Source organism: Lathamus discolor, chromosome 5 (assembly GCF_037157495.1).
Source record: "Lathamus discolor isolate bLatDis1 chromosome 5, bLatDis1.hap1, whole genome shotgun sequence".
Lineage (NCBI taxonomy): Eukaryota > Metazoa > Chordata > Aves > Psittaciformes > Psittacidae > Lathamus > Lathamus discolor.
This window is the reverse complement of record NC_088888.1, coordinates 54198825-54221262: the sequence shown is the minus strand read 5'-3', so window position 1 is coordinate 54221262 and position 22438 is coordinate 54198825. Positions and strand designations below refer to the sequence as shown.

At 44.0% G+C, this 22438-nt stretch overlaps 1 protein-coding gene across 1 annotated transcript in view; it reads right to left on the bottom strand.

Annotated features, from left to right (window-relative positions):
* MTCL3 (MTCL family member 3) overlaps window positions 1–1798 on the bottom strand; it is a 28310-nt gene extending 26512 nt beyond the window's left edge. The window contains exons 1-2 of the mRNA XM_065679115.1: window positions 811–1798; window positions 282–506 (exon numbers count right to left, since the gene is read on the bottom strand). Of these exons, the coding sequence (XP_065535187.1) occupies window positions 282–506; window positions 811–1737 (1152 nt within the window). The 5' untranslated portion in view covers window positions 1738–1798. The remainder of the gene's footprint in view (window positions 1–281; window positions 507–810) is intronic.
* Between the last annotated feature and the right edge of the window lie 20640 nt (window positions 1799–22438).

Genomic DNA, 22438 nt, shown 5'->3' with positions numbered 1-22438 from the left:
CCTAAAAGATCCCAAACCACTAGATCCTAATTTGTATTTGAGTCATTTCTTGCATGTTAACTTTACAAAAAGTGATTGAACTGAAGCTGAAAATAGACCATCTACACACTCGAAGGGTGTCTAATACTAAGGTACACTTGGCCATTGCTATCCTGTGAGCTGGTTTGGGTACATGGCGTACAACAGAGCAGATGGAAATGCCTGACTCATGAGGACCATGAGCATGGTCACGTCTCCTTCTGAGATGCTCCCTCCCCTTGACACCTGCTCAACGTCTGTACCTTGAGGTCCTGCTCCATGCTGCGCAGGAGCTCACCATCGATCTCGCCGGTCTGGGCGTAGCGGAGCCTCTTGCGCTCAGCCTTGCGCAGCCGGTACTGAAGGATCCGGCAGTTCTTGTTGGCTCGCTCCAGTTCGTGGCGCATTTCCTGAAGCTGGCAGGCATCCTCCTCGAAGAAACTGTCCCTCATCTCGTCCATCTCTGTCCTCAGTTCATCTATCTCATTCTGGCACCGGGGCGAGAAGGGGACAGGGACGCAACAGGTGGGTCATAAGCACAAATGTTACCACGTATAGGGGAAGGCGTCCAAAATGGAGCTCCTCCTCGCAGGGACGCCAACTAAATACAACCCGACTCATTAAAAACACCGCAGAGAAGCAGGGAAGCGCCACTGCCCGCGACAGGGCCATCTTAACCCTGCCTCCAGCGCTACTGCGGGGGGGAGTGGGCGGCCGGGAAACCATTCTCCGGCGGGGGAGAGAGGGATGCCGCCCGGCCCCCGCCCGGCCCCGGTTCCCCCCACCCCTCACCTTGAGGCTCTCGTTCTCTTCCCGCAGCTTCTCCATCTCTTCCTGCAACTCCTCCTGCAGCTGCGGGCTCAGGGCGCCCTCGGGGGCGCCGCTCCTGCTGCCGCCGCCACCCGCCTCGCCCTGCCGCAGCCCCTCCGCGCCCGCAGCCGCCATGGCAGAAGGCGAGGAGGCGGAGGCGGCCAGGGGAGGCTCGGCCGGGGCGGCAGCCGCGGAGGAGGAGGCGGAGGAAGCGCTGCCGCTGCTGCTGTGGTTGCTGCCCTTGGTTTGCATCTGGGCGGCCGCCGCCAGCCCTTTCCTGAGGTGGAACTGGATGAGCTCACTTTGCAGGCATCCCTCCTTCCAGTACCCGCCGCCGCCCGCCGCCCCGCGGCCCTTCCCCACACCCGAGGAAGATGGAGGCGCCGGGGCCGCCTCCCCCGCGCCCTTCAGCGGAGACCGCCCCGCTTTCCCCCGCCACTGCTTGGGCGGCGGCGGCGGCGGCTGCGGCGCCACCGCCCCCTCCCGCTCCCCCCCGCCGCCGCCGCCTCCTGCAGGGGGCGCCTCCTCGGCGGCCCGCGGGGCGGCGGGCTCGGCGGTGCGCGGCGGCTCCTCGGCGGCGGCTTTGCCACCGGCGGCGGACGGCGGTTCAGCACCGGCGCAGGGGTGGACAGCTCCCGGCGGCGCGGCCCCGCGCGGCTGCTTGTCGGCGGAGCGGCCGCGGGCTGCTCGCGGGGCCTGGCCCAGCGGTGGCCGCGCCGAAGCGGCCTTGGCGGCGGCGGCCGGGGCACGGAAGGCGGCGGCGGCGGTGGCGGCGGCGGCGGGCGGCGGGCGCGGAGGGGTGTCGCGGGCCCGGGCCGGAGAGGAGGCTCGCTGCTGCTTCCTGCCGCTGCTGCCCTCGGGGTGGAGGCGAGGCTCGGCGGCGGCGCCCCCTGCAGGCGGCTGGCTCATGGCGGCGGCTATCTCGGGGAGACGTCCATCACCAGCGGCGTCCTCCGCCTCCTCCGCCGCCGCCGCCCTGAGAGCTGCGGGAGGAGAAGCGGAGAAGACGGTCGGGGTGGGGACGGAGAGGGCAGCCCCGGGCGGCGGGGACACGGGCCAACAGCCTGCCATCTCCCTGCCGCCGCTGCGCCACGCCTGCATCCGATCCCGGCCCCGCGGGCACCTGCGGGCGGAGCGGCGGCCGGGGACGAGCCGGCCGAGGCTGAAGCCCAGCGTCAATGCGGGGAGGCTCCGGGGAGGGAGGCCACACTGCACGGCGCAGTCTGGGGTCAGTCCCGCTCCCCTCGCATCTAGGGGCGGTTGGTTCCCGGTGCCCCACGCCATGGGCTGCCGGATCCGAGCGGAATCGCCATCCACTCACAACCTGCCCTCTCACTTGCCCTCACTACCAAAACAAGTACCGGTCTGGGTTGCTGCCACTCTTGTTTGCCCCCTGAAACATCTCTTCCAGGCGTCTGGCACAGCCAAGTGGGGAAGCGCTGCTGTACAAAGGGCTGCACACGTGGAAGCAACAACAGATCCGCTTCTTCTTTGAGAGGTGCTCTTCCAGGACAGGGTTAGGCCTCCAAAAGTGTCAGAAATTGAGCACCATAAAGGAAAAGGACCATTGAGTCAGCTTCTAAACCCAGGCTTAGGCCAGGTTGATGGGGCTTTGAGCAACCCGATCTACAAGAACGTGTCCCTGCCAGTAGCAGGGGGGGGTTGGAACAACTTGATTTTTAAGGTCCCTTCCAACCCAAACCATTCTGTGATTCTGATTCATCCGTTTGTTCTCCAGAGGCATTGTCATGAATTAAGACTTCGTTACTGGTTGTGCTGACATAGGACTGAGGTATAATCACTCCAGGAGATTTTCCAGACTGAGGAAGCAAGGAGTATATCCTCACCCAGTATGAGATGTTGTGGGGTATTTGCCAAAGAGTGCTCACATCACATTTCTTCTTCTTAGTGACAAACCCCGAGTTTTTATGGCCACAACAGATTTAAAAGGGCTGTTAAAAGCCATATCATGTTGCTAATGTTCCTTAATATATTCTGGAAATAATAGCTATGATCCACAAACTGTTTTCATACAGGCTTTATTCAGCTATCCCTAAAGGGAAAATGTGGGCAAAAGTAGAAATGACAGCATTCCTAACAGGGCCTAATGATTCCATTCTAGAAAGCAGCTTAACTATTCCTGACTAGAACAGGGAATAAAGAAACACAGCTGGGCAAAGTCATTGCAGACACTATACCATACCCTGACAATTGGTTTACTCCCTGGAACACACCAAACAATGAGGCTGTGTTTGCTCTGCTCTCACTGGCAGGAGCTCAGGGTTTCCTCCCAAATGCACTGTCATTACCACCCTTATTTTTGACAATATACTGGAAATTAATGCTCAGAACAACACAATTTGGCAGAAACTTCACAGACATTAATTAGTAAAAAACAGAGCATGGGAGTGTAAACCTATCAAAATTCACACTTTATAAGAGGTTTTCTTTGTATCTCTATCAACCACCAAAAACTGAATCCCCTCAGTATTCTTAGAGCTATGCAAGCGCAAAATATCACTTTTCTAAATCCAAACCTAAAGAAACTGTAAAAAGCCGTGACTCAGCTTAGATCCTGCACCGTACTCATTATTATGCCTTTTACTTAATGTTCAAAATTAAAATGAAATCGGGAACCCTACACTATAACTGGATCTTTTCGGGAAGTTTCACCGCAGCAAAGTCATCCGGCTCCGCCGTGATGTGCTGGGAGCACAATCCTCACCGCGCCTGTCCCAGTTCTGGACCGGCCACTGCCGGCGGTTCGAGTGATTTATGTTATTTTTAGCTTTTTTTCCTTCTAACTGGTACAACGAAAGGCCCGTTTAAGCCTAAATCCGAAATCTCGGTCCTCACAGAACTCCGCCACACAACCTTCCCCCCCTGTGCAAACCCACGTGGCGCCAGGATGCAGCGTCTCCGCAGGTTTTCCTGTCGGGAACAGCTGTCCAGGAGGAAAAACGCATAAATAAAAGGCAGCAGCAACAAAAGGGAAAAGTCCGGAGGCTCCACCCGCCAGCGTGAGGGTCTCCCGTGCCTGGGGCTCCAGGCAGGGCTTCCCCCGCCGCCAGCCCCCTTCCCCCGCCTCTCCCAGATCCCTTTAAGGTCGAGATGGGTTTAAGCTTTGGGAGAGCTGCTGCCTTTTGTCAGGGTTTTAAAAGCGCGGAAGGATTTTCGCAGGTTCCCCTTCATACCTGGCAGGTTTGTTGCATCCGAATCCCAAGTAACGTTCCCTTTTCGGAGGGGAAAAAAATGAATATAAAAGGCTTGGGTCTAAAGATTCCGCATTACTCACCACCACTTTGTCTGCCGCCGGGCTGGCGAAATGCATGCAACGGAGAGACGGGCACCCGCACACGAGGTAGCCGGCGCTGCTAGAGCCGCTCAGGAAAATGAAGTAATATTCATGAGCTGACCTCACTGGGCCTAGGAGACGGAAAGAGGGGGGAGAAAGGAAAGCAGCGAAGAGAAGAGAAAAGAGAAGATTAAACGGCAAGAACCCCGCCCAGGCCTGAGGGCTGAGTTGCGTCCCCTTCTCTAGCTGCACATGATGGAATAGGATTACAGAGCAAATGGGGGAAGGACCGAGCTGTATGCAAGGGATGCGCCCGGTTTCCGTTCCCAATGCATGCAGGCAATCGATGCCGATCAAATTATTCAGTGCCCCCTCCCAGGGAGCCTGCTCTGTCCCTGCAGGGCGCCACCGGGACAGTAACGGGGTTTTCCTTTGTTCGTTCTCTCCACCCGCGGTGGGAGCGCAGCAGCCAGGAAGAATTGAGACAAAGACTGCTCTGGTGGGGATCACCACCTGGTGTTATTTATTCTCGTGAATACAGGAACTACCGGGCCATTGACCCTATCATGGGCAAATCCCAGAGGTGATCATTTCTTTCACCTGCTTATTTTATCACGAAGTGAATTCACCTTTGCTCTGAAGCATCTCAGAGGACTCGTAAGATTTCACTCTTGAAGTCTTTCTTAATCACTGACAAAGAAGAGTGGAGAAAAAGCTTTCTTTCCTTTTCCTTTCCCATTTTCCTTCCCTTTCCCTGTCCTCTGAGGAGGTAAACTTTCCACCCCATGGCTGCGTCTGGGAGTGCCCTGGGCCAACCCGTGTCGGTGTTCTGCATGAACACTCACCAAGAACAGGCTTGGGGGAAGCAATGCTGGTGCTGGGGCCGTCTCCAACACCATTCTCCCAGCAGCAGCTGGCAGGGCCCGTGGGCTCCTGGGCTCTGCATCAGCCCCAGAAAGCACCAGGGGTACACAGCCTACACTTTGCTCCAGCCAGGATAAAACTGTTTTCAGCCTGGAAGTTCCTCTTGGGGATAATTAAATGAGGATTTTGTGCCCATAGGTATGCCAGCATATACATGCATGCATACATCTATCTACAATATATATATACAAATGCACTGTACGGACTTATATACGTAAATGTGTGAGCATACACATATGTGAGCATATATATTATATGTATGCACATGAATTTATATATTGTATCTACATATATGTAAGTATCTATATATATCTGTAGGTATATGATGTGAGGTCCTCATGCATCCCCCTTGCGCAGGAGGAGGGCAAGCTCAGAGGAGACAGCTGTCTTCTTTCCAGCTACCACTGCTCTGCAGTCCTCTCTATTGCTCTGTTATGGCAAGAGGGACCCAACACATCTGAAACAAGATATCCTGGGATACATGAAGGTGCTCCTCCCCATGCAGTTGCATGTCCTCCAGTCTTGAGCCCTGGGACTACAGGAACTTCACGTATATATAGATGCAAGGAGTCGAGGAGAGTCAGAAAATAGGAAATAGAACATTTATGCTGAAGAAGAAGAACACTGGGATGATGAAAAGCTACTTTTAAAATTAATCATATTTAATGATTTGTTAGGCCTTTGAAACTCGCGAATACTGACTGAAGTCGTACCAACTAAACACAAAATGTTTCTGGAGTTGGAGCTGAGAAATTTTCCTATGAACGTAGTGGGTAGATTCTGCTAGAACCCCTGGGCTACTTGTCTTGGTGAATATACAAAATAGCAGTGATGAGGTCATCGCAATAACATATTTCATCCACACAATAACCTCCAGAAGGACAAGAACATCAGTCTCTACCGTTAAGCACTGTACAGCAATTCGCATCCTTTCTGCTGCCTTGGTAGATGAGATCCCTGTAAGGACTTTCCATAGTAAACCAAACATGGGATATGGCGACATTGCATATCACCCACATGTTTTATTGTGCTTTTGGGGAAAGAGCCTTATTTTCTCATAGTAGTGTCCAAGTGAAGACCAGGTCATCAGATTATCTTCACCCATATTGTCAGGCGACCTGTCTATAGAAAAGATCAGTCTTACAGTAGAAAAACTTGCCAATCTCTCAGTGTCATTTGGGATTTTTGACTTTGTTCTCAACACTTGTATTCTGCCCAAGCCATCAGTGCCGACACAGTTATAAAAACTGACACAGGCAAAAAAATATGCTTCTACTCATAACATTTATTCTTCTGGGGGGAATTGATAAAATCTACACAAGCAAAATACTCTTTTGCTAATAAAGGCTCTATTTCCATTAGGAAATTTGCTGCTAGATCTCTGTAGGCATTTTACATCACCAGCAGGTCATGTACATAATAGATGCAATAATTATCTCTACCCTACAATAAGTCCAGTATGAAGAGACCTAACAGAAAAGTTAGCACAGTAAGAGTTCCATTTATGATCATTATGAGTCTCTAAAAAGCTGTGGATGGGAAAAATGCACAGAAAATAAAAATCTTAACTTCACATAGAAGACAAGGAACTCTCTGATTATTACCAAAATGAAGCACTGACATGATGCTTAGCAGTTGTATAAATACATTGGCTAAAATGTCAGTTCTAGGCAAAACAATGGAATAAAATATTAGAAATTATTTTGGGATAAGCGGAGAACAAACCAGAAAACTTTGTTACTGCTCCAGTGTTATTCCATTGTACAGACAGATTTTCATTACCGAGAGCAGTTCTGGTCCCCCATCTCAAATTAGGCATGGTGGAAATACAGGTGAGGTACAGAGAGGGTCTACCAGGGTCTGAAGTGTCTCTGTTCAAGGAATGACTAGGTATGGTAGGAGTCTTCAGCTGGAAATGGGGTGACTGAGAAGAAATATGATGCAAGTCCCCACAAACTTTAGTTAGGAAGGTAAACAAGAGTAAAAGGTTCACTGTTACTCACAGTCCCTTCCCATACAAGTAGTGAAAGATGCAAATGTGAAGGAAAGAAACAAGCAGAAGAACTCCAGAATGTAAAATGGTCCTTGTGGTCAAGCTATCCAACTCCTTGGCACAGAGTGTTATGAATATAAGGGTCTACATGAGTTTAAAAAGGGAATGAACAAAGTTATGGAAGAAAAGTCGGTTGGAGATAACAAAGGATAAACATGTTGCTGAAAAAGCTCTCCACTGACAGTTGGTTTTGTTGGGTTTTGCTGTTTTGTTTTTGTTTTTTGTTTTGATTTTGTTTGTTTTTTTTTTTTTTTTAATCTGGGAAATGGCCTGGGAGGGATACCGATATGTGTTTTTGTATTCTGTTCTAACACCCACTATTGATCGCAGCCAGTTACCTATCAGTAAGCTAAAACGATCTGTGATCTGGCTTCATATGAAAATCTTTATTCTATTAGTATTACCCTATAGTTTTGCCTCTGTGTCCCACATTCTTTTCATTTCTTAATTTCTTTTTCATTCTTCTTCCTTAGATTCGTTGTGAAGCAGAGCATTTGTAACCTGCTGCATCCTGGTAGAACATACCTATGACTTTTTCACTACTTTTTTGCCTTGAATAGCTAAAAGTATTTTGACTTGAATTAGAGCTGGAATACCTTGTTTTCTAGTCCCCATTATTGCTTGCTCACATAGAGATATAGTTTTTATTCAGCCTACAGCTGTGTTTAGTTGTATGCAGTTGTGCAAGAGATGAAAAGACACCTGGCTGAAAGAGGAGGAGAGGAAGAGAAAGGAGAGGAAAGATTTCTCCTCCAAGTAGAGTTTCAGCTGAGGTCATTTAGGTTTCTTCTCCTAAGTTAAGAATTCCTTTATGTAACACCCTAAAATTATGACCCAGACATGACCTCCTGGCTTTCAGTAGAGAATACTTTAATAACAACTTTCAGAAGTGGGTTGGAGAGGACGCTTTTCCAGGAGGATGCCTGGGTGGCACGCACTTGCTGTACATCTACCACTTTGCTTACTCACCTCCTCTGCCCTCTTGGGAATATGCTGGGTTATTCTAGGGCTGAAAGAGGAGCTGCTGGAGCGTGCTGTGCTAGTTCATGGTACTGGCACTGCCCCAGCTGGCACAGGATGCAACTTATCTCCTTACCTATGGAGATGTGCTGGGCATGACTAATTATACACCAGCCCAGAGCCCTTTTTCTCTGTCCATGAAAAATTGAAAGTTTGAGACTTTAACTCAACAACTTCCAATATGTTGACTAAGCAGCCTGATATCTATAGCACCAAGCAGTAATTTGAGAATAAACAATGAATACTTTATAACTGTTCTCTTTTCTTATTGACTTGGAAATTGAAAAGCTTTCCAGATATACTGCATAGCAGAACTGCATAGCAGAATTGCACAGCACTGAATCATGGTATTTCAAAATGAAGAAAGCCTTAAGTTAGAGAGGAATGAGATTTGGAGGAAAAAGCAAAGCTAGGAAACCAATAATCTTTCAAGTTCATGCAACTCATCAAATAAAAACATGCAAACAGCACCAAATAGTTTGTTAAAACAGGCATATTTTTGCATGCATGTTTGTCCAGATCATTATACAAAATCATGGTGGTCCTGGTTGTCATGTCTCTCTCCTTTTTCCTCCTCCTCCTATTTAACGGCTGCTCCTCAGCTGGAGACAGCTATAGCATGGCACATTGTGTCTGCACCTTCTGTTCATCCATGTCCTCCTACCCACAGACCCCACCAAGGGGACAATGATACCATCTGCACACTCTCTGACAATTCATCCCAATGGGAGAAGTAGGTCATGCTGCTTTTCACTGCTAAGTAAAGGAAATAGCTTCAGCCTATGTATCTGTAAAGGATCTCCTTTATCCCATGTAGGGAAGTCTGCATGTCACTGTGTCATACCTGTCTTGGTTTGAGTCTTGTGTTGCAACACACCTGGCTGGTTTCTCAGCATCACAGGGGGTGAGAAAGCGCAAAATATTGAAATTATAATGGAAATTAAAGCAATATTTAGCTCTGTCAATAAAAGCAGGTGAAATTAGATCTGTTGCTTATTAGAACTCGGTTCTCATAGAATAATGGTCTGGGTCTATTTTTGCTATTAAAAAAAAAATAATTCATCCTTTCTGAAGGCTTCAGGAAGTTTTATATTCCTGCTTTTTATTCCTACTGCAATCAATTGTACCTATTGTTCAGAGATAATGACAGAACTGAGCATGCTCTGAAACAGGCCAGTGCTATTCAGCCATTTCTAATGAAAAAACAAGCTCTACCAGTCTCTGTGTGTCTCCTGGACTTGCTATACTTTGTGTTACTAGAATGATTTATAAAAAAAAAATAATAATTTGGAACTTAAGACATCATTTACACTGAAAATAGTCTCTTTGTATTGCTGAGTTTGCTGCCACTTTTTCATATTCAGTGGATAGCATTATACCAAACTTGCATAAATCATGCATAGTCTATATATTGCATTAGTATCTACAGCTCATTGATTATTTAATGAGGCTAATGGGAGAGGAACAGTATAGAAAATTTTATAGCTAAGACTGTAAGAATGAAAGCTAAAATATGGAACTTCTGTAGATTAATCAGTCTAGTACCCTGTCTCGTTGCATTTTATGCAACATGCTTACTGGCTGCTGAAGAAAAACAATATTCCTGTTTGAGCACTAACATGGTACCAATATGTTCAAGCAGTCATTTCCAGGGAGACATTTGAAATACAAAGGACAATGATTGCAGGTAACCTCAGAGCTCTTCTCTAGCATTAAATGGATGGTCTTAAAAGAAGTTAGTCACGAGCAGGCTGTACTCCAGGGTCTGCCTGCCTCCTCCTGTGAGGGAGGCTGTGCCACAAGCTCAGCATCTCACCAAGCAGTGGCCACAGTCAATAAGAAGGTTTTGTGGCTCATTTAAAGTCCTCATTATGACTTGCTCAATCAGGTTGCAGAATTCTTACCACACTGCACTCCACCACAGCATAGACTAAGTGACAACAGCAGTTCTAGCATCCTAGGGGGTTTACAGATGCCTTCCTCCATGCCTAAGGAGAGTTTGGGAGAAGCAGGGCCATCCCAGTCTCATACATCCAGCAACTAACAAGGCAAAGTCCTTTCTAAAGGTCTCCACAGTAGGTGATTTTTCTTCATTAGTCCATTGCAGCCCAGCAGCTGACTACAGCATCAGTCAGGCAAGTGTAAAATGAAACTGCACAACCTTAAAAGCACTGAAGTGCCCAATTATTTTTGACTGCTGGGGGATAAGCCCTTACCTCGAAAAGGCAGGGGCCGAAGCGAGGAAGCAGTGATGAAACAGTCTGTGTTTTGTCAGCTGAGAGGCTTGATTGTGTTTTATTTTTTATTTATTTCTCATTTAATGTTAATTGATTATTTTATTTCCTCCTTGTTCATTTGGGATGCTTGTTTTAATAACTTAAGGATGCATATAATTGTTTAGGCTGGAACTGTATCTTGTTAACCTGGCTTCCAGGTGGCATCACATTACCATACACATAAACTTCCAGATTCAAATTTAATGTAGATTTTCCAAGAGCTGGTGTTAGACAACTGGTTGCCTTTCCACCTGTGGTGCCTCCTGAGTTACCGTCTGCCTTACTGTCATCTTCTTACTGATAACCTGTCTAGTCTCGCTGGTATTTATTCACTGTAACTTGTATTTCAGGATCAGTGGATGTTTGTTTGGATCTAAGTAATTTGTGAGACTGATGTCATTTTCCAGGATACTCTTGGACTATGAACTTTTGAAAATGTTGGCAAATTTATCTCTGTTCTTTATTCTCTAAAAAGCCTGTGAGAGCTCAGCATAAGTAACTTTGAAAATAAGTTTTCTCACTTGTATGTCTTAATGAATTCTGAATATGATGAGTTGGCATTTTATTTGTTATTTTACACTAGCAAAGGCTGGGGAGAAATCACTGTAATTAGGCAAGCTGAAAATTAATACATCAATAGTGAATCAGATCCTTTGTTCACCAATTTGTTGGGCTTTCTATCACGCCTGTTATGCTGTTATCTAAATCCTGGGTCATATCCAAGCTTCTTACATAATGCCCTGGTGCTTTTGGAGAAATCAGGGGACTTCTGGCACACATCACAATAATAAAATCAGGATATCAGGTTTTTCTGGTACATGTTGATGGAAAAGGCTCTGTAGGTGTATTGAGAAGTACATACAACAGCTCTGTTGTATGGCTTTTGATTCAGGGATCACACATTTGAAGAGCAATTGAGAAAATTATTTGCCCCCCCATATCCTTCTTTGTGTATGTTGGTATAGTTTTATGCGATTTTGAACGGCAGGCAGCTTCAGCTGGCTGTGATTATACCTACAACAGCTTTGCGTGCTGTAGCTCGGTGCGGGAATGAGGCCAGAATCCCCGTTTCTATGGTGACTTCACCCGCACATCACCCTATCAGGCAGCCCCTTTTCAATGCCATTGCCCTGGTGGGAGGGAGGGAGGGAGAGGAGGTGGAGGCAAGGAAGGAGCATTTCTGACTGGGGGCCATGGAAATCAGGGTTGGTGAGTCACCTTTGTGGCCTTTATGGTAGTCTGGGAGGATCGGGAGAATGCAAAAAGAGAACTCGCTCCTACTCAAACTTTGGGGGGATGTTAGACTCCTCACCTTATCTCCTTCCTGTACGCTTTGCATCTCTCAGAAGCACAGCACAGACAAGGTGCTAGTAGCCTGATACTGTTTGCAGTCCCGGTGGAGTAATGGTATTTGGCACAGCACATCTTACTTTGGTGTAATTCTATTACAAACAAAATAACTATCAGGCTTTGTGGAGAAAGGGCAGGCCAGGTGACACTGGAGTCCAGGAATAAACCGCTGGGTCACATTGGCACAGCAAAATGTAAACCCCAGACAGATGATATTGCTGCCCATGGAGAATCAGAATGCTGCAGCACAGATCTGAGATAATCATTTATTGATCTGAGACACTGGAGACCGTGATTGAAGGATTCCCTTAAGCTTAAGATAGTGCCTTTGCGTTGGAAAGAGTGTTGCAGAGTGAATCTTTCTCCTTCCCTCTCCTCTGAGCGCGGGGTTAACTTGGTATCTATCTCAACAAGGTCAGCAACAAATGCAGGTGTTTCTGTTTGGCCTAAATAATCAGTTATTAATGAAACATATATACAGCATGTATATATAGGATGCCCCACAGGTTTTATTCATTACTGAGGGAGAAAGTCCAAGGAAGGCATATGATTACCCTGCTGCAATTCTGTACTTGCTCAAAAGAGCTGGGATCTCCTCTTTCCAAACTCATTCTCTTTTCCCATGTTCCAGGTTGTCTTGTAGTTGTGGAAGACACATGTGCAGGAAGAAACAAAACCTCATATTACAGTGCTATCCTTTAAAATCTTCTGTGGCTAAATTTTGTCTCCACTGAGGTTAACAGCAAATCTCACCCTGTCATTAAAATAGCCTGACAAAAATGTTAGGATTCAGTGGCCAGTTAACTCAATGTCTCCTCTAAGGTGGCACAGGATTGTTCACAGTGATTTGAGTACTGACAGAGTTAATCTAGAAGCTTCACTAAATAAACTGCTATAAAGTAAATGCATATTTTCAAGTCACTGATTATTTCTGCCATGGTTACCAAAAAAAAAAACCCCAATGTTCCGTTCACCTGAAATACTTCATATAACCTGAGAAAGTCTGTGAATCATAACAGCGAATTGTACTACAAAGAGGTTTTATTAGAACAGCAGTTGTCTTTGCTGTCTTTGCATGCAACTTTTTTTGTATGACAGAAAAAAACATAAGCAGTGCACTCTGATCTCCTGTTTGGTGCTGGCCATGTACCACATGACTTTCTGTGTGACACTCTCTAAAAGTCATGATAATACTCGCTGCTGTCTCTTCCCCTCCTAACCTTCAGATCTAATTCTGGAACAAGCTATGAAAAACAGATTAACTCAGGGCAGTTAAGTCCCTTCTCTCAGAGAGGACTGAATTCAGGCTTTTGAGGGGCGGGAGGAAAAAAGGCATTTTTACCACTTTTCATTTGCATGTAGTTTCCATTAATCCAAAATAATTTAAAAAATGCCTGAGTTGAAGCACAATTCCAGCTTTCTTTTTGTTTAACGTACTCTTAATAGCTCAAAATGCAACTACACTGCTGAAGGCTTCACTATCATTAAAGCCCACAAAAAGACGTGTGTGGAAACTTTTCTTGAGCCCGGAATATCCGTCTTTCAGCAAGAGTAAGTGGCTCCTTCGGTGACTGCTGTGGCGATGTTCTTTCTTGTTGCAGGATGCTTTGTGAGCCACTGGGCTCTGAGTCTGGATCCGAGCACTGAATTATGAATCTGGTTTGATTATGTTTACTTTTATAGCTTTTCAGCCCCATTTTCTAGGCCATATGCAAGAGTTTCATAACTATACTGAAGCAGTTAAATTGGATTGCACATTGGGTACTGTGTATAATGCAACAGAGACTTGTAGTCCCCAAAAATGTTGTGTTTCTGCAAAGCTGAGAAATTGAGTTGCTGTGAATCTGCCTTATCTTATGACTTCCCAGGGTAAAGAATGTTCCTGCTAGCATCCTCAGCATACTGGAAAAATCAAGTAGTTTCCCTCCATGCACAAAGGAGGAAGTTGATCTGTCCGTAACGCAACTGGAGACATATAAGAAAACTGAAAGACTGATGTCTGATGTATACTGCTATTGAAGTAATACCGATGAAACAGGAAACAAAAGGCCTGCATGCAGGGAAGCCTTATTTCCTGTCACTGGAAGCTGAAGGTGCATACAGGGAATAAGTACAAAAGTTCAGCTGTATATTAAAATATTCTTGATGAGGGCATGAACTTAATACACAACAGTTAGAAAAGTCTAGCTAAGTCAGTTCTCTAGTTTGTATGAAAGAGGTAGCAACATCTGCTCCCCAGTTACGCTCTTACCAATATACTTGTAATCACACTCAATTGACAGAGACCAGAGTTGTTCACAGGCTCTGGAGCCTCAGTGCTCTAGTTCTGATAATGCTAAAATTCAAATATGCTAAAGTTTTATCGCTACAGATTTCTCTTCTGCAACAATAGCAACAACCTTCACAGCTGCTCTGTTGTGTCTTATATAAAAAGGTACATCTTTGCTACAGTGGTGGCTGTCTCAGACAGGATTTCTTAGTGATGCTTTGCTGGGTGCACTCAATGATTTCCCTGAAATCCACTCATTTTGGCAGAAGACTGCTGGGTAATTTTAATCTCCTTTTTCCTGTACTCTATTTGGCAATCTTGCCACAGTCAGCTCTGTGCCTCCTGGGACACTGAGGAGCCACACACCTTCTCAGGCGGGAGCATGACACTTTTGAGGCCCTGCAGGCAAAGTCTGCACAAATCATCCCACAACAGGAATCAGGATCAGATTCTGCCAAGAGTGCAACAGTGGAGGATTACTAAACCCAGCCCTGTGTCTTATGTTTTCCATATGCATTTTTATGTCTTCTCTTTTTCAGCATAGGCAGTAAATGAAAAGGAGCTGCAAGAACAGGATATAAATACACTCAGAAAGTACATCTTAGAAGAGATGTGTAAGTTGCATACAAGTGGAATTGCTGTACCTTTTTCTCCCACATATACAATTCAGGGTGTGTTCAATAGCACGTTTTTTTCAGGCAATACAAATACTTGCTGCGTTTAGTCTCTTTCTTGATTTCATAGCAGAATTAAATAAAAACTATGATTACTAGGTCTCAAATTAGTGAAATGCCATAAGACTTTTATAATTTGTGGAAGACAGGCACAACTCTTTTCCCACATATAAAGCAACAGAAAAATGTAGATAGATATTTCGGTGTCTTAACAACCAGGCAGTGGAAACACTTTCTGTCATTTCACTGTAAAATATCAGTGGTGTTAATGAATGTTTTTATTGACAGTATGCTGTAATTAATAGTATTAATACACTAGCTAGGTTGGGTTTTCTTCCTGGGTACAACAACAGAAGACTCAAGACATCTGTCAGATGACATTGTTATCTAGGAGCGGAGGACACATGGCCATTATTTAGCACTGTCTCTCTTTTCTTAGTTCGAGTCAAGAACTAAGCACAGTCACCCAACACCCATGTATCTTGGTGGGCAAACATTACAAAGCAAGACCAGAGCAGCATCAGTGAGCCAGAGCATGGGGGTAAAAAAGCATGCTTTGCATGGGTGGGGCAAAGCCCCGCACTCTCTTCACTGCTCTGCATGTGTCCTCCTGAGTTCCTGGGGGAATTTAGGACCTGAATTCTACCTGAACCTCACTCCCTTCCAGGCGGGGGTAGAAACACGGTCAGTGGGAGACAGCAAAAAAATGTTGTCTTTCCCCTCTTTCATGTAGGGGCAACACTAAACAGGAGTGGCAGGGACTGTCACAAGGAGACTTCTCCCTGACTCTACTTTGAGGAGGCGGAGCAGGAGCAGTGGGATATAGTAGGCCATTCCAGGAATGGCGTGTGACAAGCAGGGTGTAGGGACGCTGCTAACCTTGACGTGTTATTTGGTATCACTTGGGAGCATGCAATGGGTAAACCGAGCCAAGCAAAATAAACAATCCAAGAGTATTAGTACATTTTAACTTTAAACAAATGAGCAGATTGACTGAGCATATTTATGTATGAAGGAACAGGTAATTTTATCCCTGAAAGCCTGTAATACTTAATCAGTAGTCTATACAACTTGGCTCAGTCACGTTACTGAAAAATAGGAATTTATTGTTCTTACTATCCTAGTGGATAGAGTTTGTCTCTGGGTAGTGGCCTGAAAGTCCAGAAGACTTTGCAAAAGTATGAGACTTCTTTTCACTGGTGCAACACCCCCAGAAAAAAACCAAAAAGAAGAAACACAATTAGATTTAACCAGACAACTCACCTTTTGGAAGTGTTTTGTAGGTCTTGGTGAAGACCCTTTTAAAGCTGCATCTTGCAATCATTACCAAAGCTTGGGTAAAGGATCAACCAATTCTTTGAGCAACTTTAAAGTGTAACTCAAGCCCTTCTGCCCTCATCAACTGCCCTTTCAATTAGCCTGAAACAAGCCATTCAGATAATGGTGACCTGCACCAGTGGTGTGAAATGAGCACATCTATGACATCAGAGTTATTTCCATGACTGCCTGGTGAGCACATTAATGTATTTGCAATGTCCCTTGACCAGGGAGTTCTGGGAACTGCACAGATCCATACCTCCCTGGGGAAAGAGCAGTTGAGATTTTTCCTTTCAGTATTTCTGCAAGTGATAAAAACCTCATGAATACGTGAGCAGGTACTTGTCTGTATCTATATCCATCATGAGACTCAGATTCACTGTTTGGTTAGTGTTTGAACAGTGACATAGAGATGTGAAATGTAGAAGACATCAAGGATCTTATTGATCAGAGGAGCTTTTTCTCATAGGAAAAATAGGAGAATTCAGAATGACTCCAAAGCTTTTTCTGAGTCACAGCCTTTTTCTGTACACTACTACATTACCTGCCAGCACAAGTTTCATCTGGATCAAAACCAAGCTGACTTAGTCCAGTCAGCTTTATGCCAGTTTAATGCATTATCCTGAGTGCAGGAAAAGAGCTGATACTTGATACAGTATAAAAGCAGCTGAGCGAAAGTTACTTTTCACCAGTTTCCCAAAGCACTTTGGCTGCAAAGGTTTGCTTAAAATCATTCTGTAGCACTTTGCCACGATATTTTTGGTCTGGCACAAGAAACCCTAAAATCACATGTACCCTCTCGTTGCATCCATCTGTCAACAACTGCTGACCGAGAGAGGAATGTAGACTTTTTCACGTCAAGTGCTAAGGTTTGGCTTATGTGCATGTCTGCCACTGTATAGGAACCAAGTTCTATTCCAGGCTTCTAAGGTTTTATTTTTCCCAGTTACGTGCGAGAGGAGCAGAGATTGGAAAGTTCTATAGCATCATCTAGTGGTGACACCCAAATTCACACAGCCAAATTCACAGGGCAGTTTCACTGCCTTTACCCCAGCAGATTGCCCTGCACCGGTGCTGACTGCAAAGGAAAATGTGAGGTAAATTCTGCACTTCCAGCTGTGAACCTGAGGACTCTTAAGGAAAAAAAAATGAAGTAGAGCATCGGGTTAGGAGTTGTGTTATGCGCATTTACCCTGTTACCATTCACAGCTGTGGGACAAGAATATCAAGTATCTTCTTGCAAGGTTTTTTTGCAGATAAGGTTAAGCCAAAAAAATTTGGCATGCAATTTTAGTATAAAGCCCAGGATCAGAACCTGATGGAGTCACTCAGATTTAACAAAGTAAGCTATAATGCTTTTGAATTATTTGTTCAAAGGCAGAGCATCAGAACTGGAATCCAACCCTTCTGTCTCCAAGGCTGATCTTTTTAAAATTAGATTAATTAGAAGAAAATGCAACAGAAATCCAGGAGGAAGTCACAGACTTCAGAAGCCTGCCTTCTGTAAAGCTTGGCTGTTCATACTCCCTGTTCTGGAGGGGGATTTGTCTTCTGCCTCCTTCTTAAAAGCTTAAGATTTCAGTATTTCAAGAACTTACGATTGATTGTGTTTAACTGTGTACCGTATTAGTATGTGTAAATTAGCCTTCATCTACATCTATGCTAAGGCAAAAAAATTAATCCTGGTCTTTCTGGTTTCTCATTTAAACCTAGGCTGTAGGGTAAGGCTTTCTTATACCTGTGCCAATGTCACTCAGTCATCTCGAACAGGTCTCATCACTCTCTGAGGAGGGCAGCCTTTATTCCTAGGAAACACAGCAGCTTCCCTTCACCATCCGAACAGCAGAAGAAGATTCAGGTTATAGCTCCCAGCCTCTTCTGCTGGGTGGTTCCCCATGGTTTGCCATTCCAAAGTGTCATGTTGTGGTTCTCTTCAGTGACCACAGAGCATGATCTGGGCAGTGGTGCTGGCAGGGAGAAGTTGAAGGTAGGTTATATTGGAAACTAAGGTGGCAACAGGGCAGAGAGCTGGATGGGAGGCTGTGGGAGGCATACCTTTTTTCAACAAAGACTATTCTCATCTTCCTGATGTGAATAAAATATGACAAGTAAGTATGACTCACATCGAGTAAGGTCATGTGCCTCATTCATTTGAGGCTCTGTGGAGTAGCCCAGGAATGTTTGGGAAGCTGGATGTTTCTTCCAGTGAAATCAGTAAGTCCTCAGAGGTTCTCGTTTGAGTGGACTAAAAGAATGCATTTCAAACCAGTTTAAAACAAAACATGTTGTTTTTTTTTTTTTTTTTTTTCCATCCTTTTGATAATTCAAGGCTTAACTTTTTGGTAACATGGGGCAATGGACTAGAAAGTCCTGCCCCAAAGCAGTTGCCCAATTATGTGCCACATGGTTTTCATTATGGTCTCAAGCTTGGGAGCCTTTGTGGCACTTACTCATGTTTGTGTTTGCTGTGTAGTATCAGCAGATAGCTGTCAGCTACAGGAAATACTTTTCACGTGAATCTTTATGTGTTGGACATTCGTATTATGGAATTGTCATTGGTGTGCATGAAATTGTGTCTTGTGAGAGATCTCCAAAATCAAGTCCTTGGGAGCATATAGGTGTTGGATTTAAAAAGAAATAAAAGGTGTGATCTAAAAAGAAATAAAACCAAAATGAAACAAATGCATAAAAAAAAAAAAAAAAGAAAAAAAAAGAAAAGTGGAAATATTTATCATGTTTTCCAGAAAAATATTCTGGTTTACAAAATATGTTTTTTGCCACCTCTCAACTGCTGATGTGACACCTCTCCATATACTATGATTAGGTCTCATTTTAAAATAATGCTAGCTTTGTTGCAGAAGTATCTTTCAGTAGGCAGTCATTTCTCTCTTTTAATACCTGTCCATGCATGTTTGCTCATTCCATACCTTTCCTAGGTGTATAGTACCATTATTATGTTTCTGAAAAGACGATATGATGTAGGAAGTATATGTTAAATATACATGTTAATTTAATCAAATAGGTTTGGAATCTGTTTCTAGTGAGCTATTCATTCTTCTCTAAACAAGACTGAAATATCTTTTTCTTGAAAATGACCTTCTTTTCGTCTATCATTGAAAACAAAACAGCAGAACCAAGTTACTGTGTTGTATACCAACACAGAATATCAATTAGAAACAACAGAAGTGTTATTCTTTCCCATGACAGAAGCAAAATTAGGCAATGAATGTGAGGATGATTTCTACTTCCTGTCTTTTATTTTACTACATTTCATTCCAGTTGTCTTATACCAACATTTATCTTTCCTGCTTGCACACTAAAGACTCATTTATTTCTCTGAGAAACATTTTTGCTAGCTCTCCTTTCCTTTCTTGCAAGGAAGCTTCTCCCCTCCCCCTCCCTTTGATTTTTTCAGTCTAAGGAAAATGGCTGCAGCTGGAAGAAGATGGATCACAGTTCTGCGAAAACTGCAGAGGACTCTCTGCAGTCTCCGAGTTTAAAGAGGTGAAAACATCTCCAGATTTAAATTTCTGAATTAATTGCTTACTCCTAAATAGCAAAAAAAGCTGGTTTGGTCCAAGTTTTTAATTGATGCTGTCATTTTACACACTTCACATCAGTTAATCTGGGCACTAGCATCCAGCTACAGATTTACTGCTTTGGATGTTTGTGCGTTTCTTTTAATGAATCTTTGCCATTATGCTGATTTTTTCCTAATTAGTTATTCCCACTTATTCCCATTTTCATCTAATTAAAATGCCATGCTAAAAATATAAGTGAAGATTCACTTAATTTGCCTTATAAATGGATGCATAATTAATTAGAGATTGAAAAAAAGCCAACTCACAATATGGTTCTGGTACTTTTTCCTGCAGTTTGCTCTTTCCCTAGTGATATACAAACAAACAGCCAAAAGATTTCCTTGAATTTAGAAGCAGGCTTAGGGCTGTGTTTAAGTAACTGAGACAAAATAGGCATATTATATTAAAAGTGTATGATCATCTTCCTACATTAAACAATAGTCTACAATCCTGATGCTCTCAGGAATATATCTATTTTTGTTTAATCAAATTTTAAATATGCATTTCAGTAAGTGGGGGGTTTGGGTGGTCTGCTTTAAAGGAATTAATTCCATCACATTATGAAAATAAGACTGATGTCTTTTATGACATGCTGTTGAAGAGGTGGTGATGAAGACCACGTATCTGTAGGTGCCAAGTGGTACAGATATCCAACTTCATGCAGTTTAACCTTTGCCTCCTGAGCTGAAGATAACAAAACCACATGATGGTTACGGTACCATCTGAAGTAACCTATAAGGTAAATATACATTCATAATATCATAATGAAAATATAGGTTAATTCAAATTTTCCTGTTTGAGGTCTGATGAAGGGGGGGTTGTTTGTTTGTTTTATATATATATATATATAAAGGTGTATATATATATATATAAAGGTGTATATATATAAAGGTGTATATATATATATACACCTTAACGGTGGTCCTGCAAGCAAACCTGCACAGGAAATTCAAGTATTGCCTGTGCTTCTCTGGAGCACTCTGACTGAAAAGTGTACCTCTGGGACTGCATTGGGTACCCATTACGCATTCTGTGTGTAGGCTTGCTTCTAAATCAATATTTTTAGCTTGTTGGTAGTTCATTTTCTTTTAATAGTAATAATTGGAACTCTGGAAACACTGGATTTACATTTGTGTTTGTAGCCATTTATTCAGCCAGTCATTCGCCCAGCCAGCCTCATGGAAGAATGAATTATCTGGAACAGAAAAACTGCATAAGCTAAATATCCCATCACAATTATGAATCTGGTATTTCCTAAAATAGGAGTGAATGAATTTGATTTGAACATTATTCATTATCGGTTTATTTAAATTTAAATTTATTTTTTTTTAATTGCTTCTGTTAAACAAACAGACAAACAGAAAAAACAAAGCGAGTATTATGGCCATCCTTCATCAGCAGGATTTATCAGCACAATTTAAAACCTGAATTGTTGGGATCTGTAGCACAGGTTACTCTTTCTGGCAAGGCATGATCAGCAGATAACATAGGAAGGTTTTTGCAGAGGGGTGAAAAGATTAATAGATAACGTGATAATGATGTTATCCAATGAAGGAGAAATTTTAGGTCCAAGGATGTATGAAGGAGCCAGGGTATGAGTACACAGCACTTCATGCTAGATCCACACATGCAAAGTGTAACTTCCGCCTCAGATGCCTGGTGGTGTTACCACAACATCCATTGCTGCATTAGTGGGGGAGCCCACTCACACGGCCATGGGCTTTGGCTAATGACCTTTACACAGAACCACACCTAAAGGAAGTGAAGTGGCAATTTAAAACCCCTCCTATAACCCTGATATGAAATTTTGCCGGAGGACACTGGAGCCAGAGATCCTCCCTGCCAAATTTCAAAGGCCTGTGAAAAAAATAGAGCATCCATTCAAAGCGATAGCTGCAGACAGTAGCAACAGAGATGGCTAAACAACCGAAATATATTCACTGCTACAAGTTTATCCAATGAAATACATGGAGAATGCCTTTTGCTACAGCATGGTTTTGTTTTTCCTGGAACTACTTGCAGTCAAGCAGCATACACAATCAGTGGTGGAAGTGCCAGTGCATGAAAAAATGGTGACAGGGAGGTTCATCAAGACTCATTCTTCTTCCCCTTAGGACATCTGCCTGAAAAGAAAATGCATGAACTTTCAGTGTTGTTTTATGTGGCTGGAGGATAGTCACATCCCCAGATTCCTGTTAGGGTGGTGAGACACTGGAATCGGTTGCCCAGGGAGGTTGTGAGTGCTCCATCCCTGGCAGTGTTCAAGGCTAGGTTGGATGAAGCCTTGTGTTGGATGGTTTAGTGAGAGGTGTCCCTGTCCATGGCAGGGGGGCTGGAACTAGATGATTTTGAGGTCCTTTCCAACCAGAACTATTCTATGATTCTATGATTCTATGATTACCTGAAGGTTTCTCACCTGCAAAGCTCCATATCAATTCCAAGCTCATTCCAGTGAGAGTACTGATGTCTCTTCCTCACTGGCTTGCCAGTTTCTTCCTCATTGTGTTCCACCAGGACTAAGGAACTTCATGTTTTGACAGTCTGGGGACTTAAACATTGCCTGCCATTTCTTCTTATAGTTACCTTGACTAAGCTAGCTGATGCTTATTTGCTTTTCTGCAGTTACCTTGCAGCAAACTCTGCAGCCCAGCTGAAAACTACCGTGTTCTCTCTTGAAGCTTGACAAGAATTACATATCAGACCTGAATTTACCATCTGTCACTACCCACAGTCTTTTCCAGGACTTGCTTCTGTTACAATGTCTGTTAGAGCACAGTTGTACCGAGAAACTGGTAGAGTACTTATTAAGAAAGTGGTGAATAGATCAGTGATGCCGCCATTACCAATAACC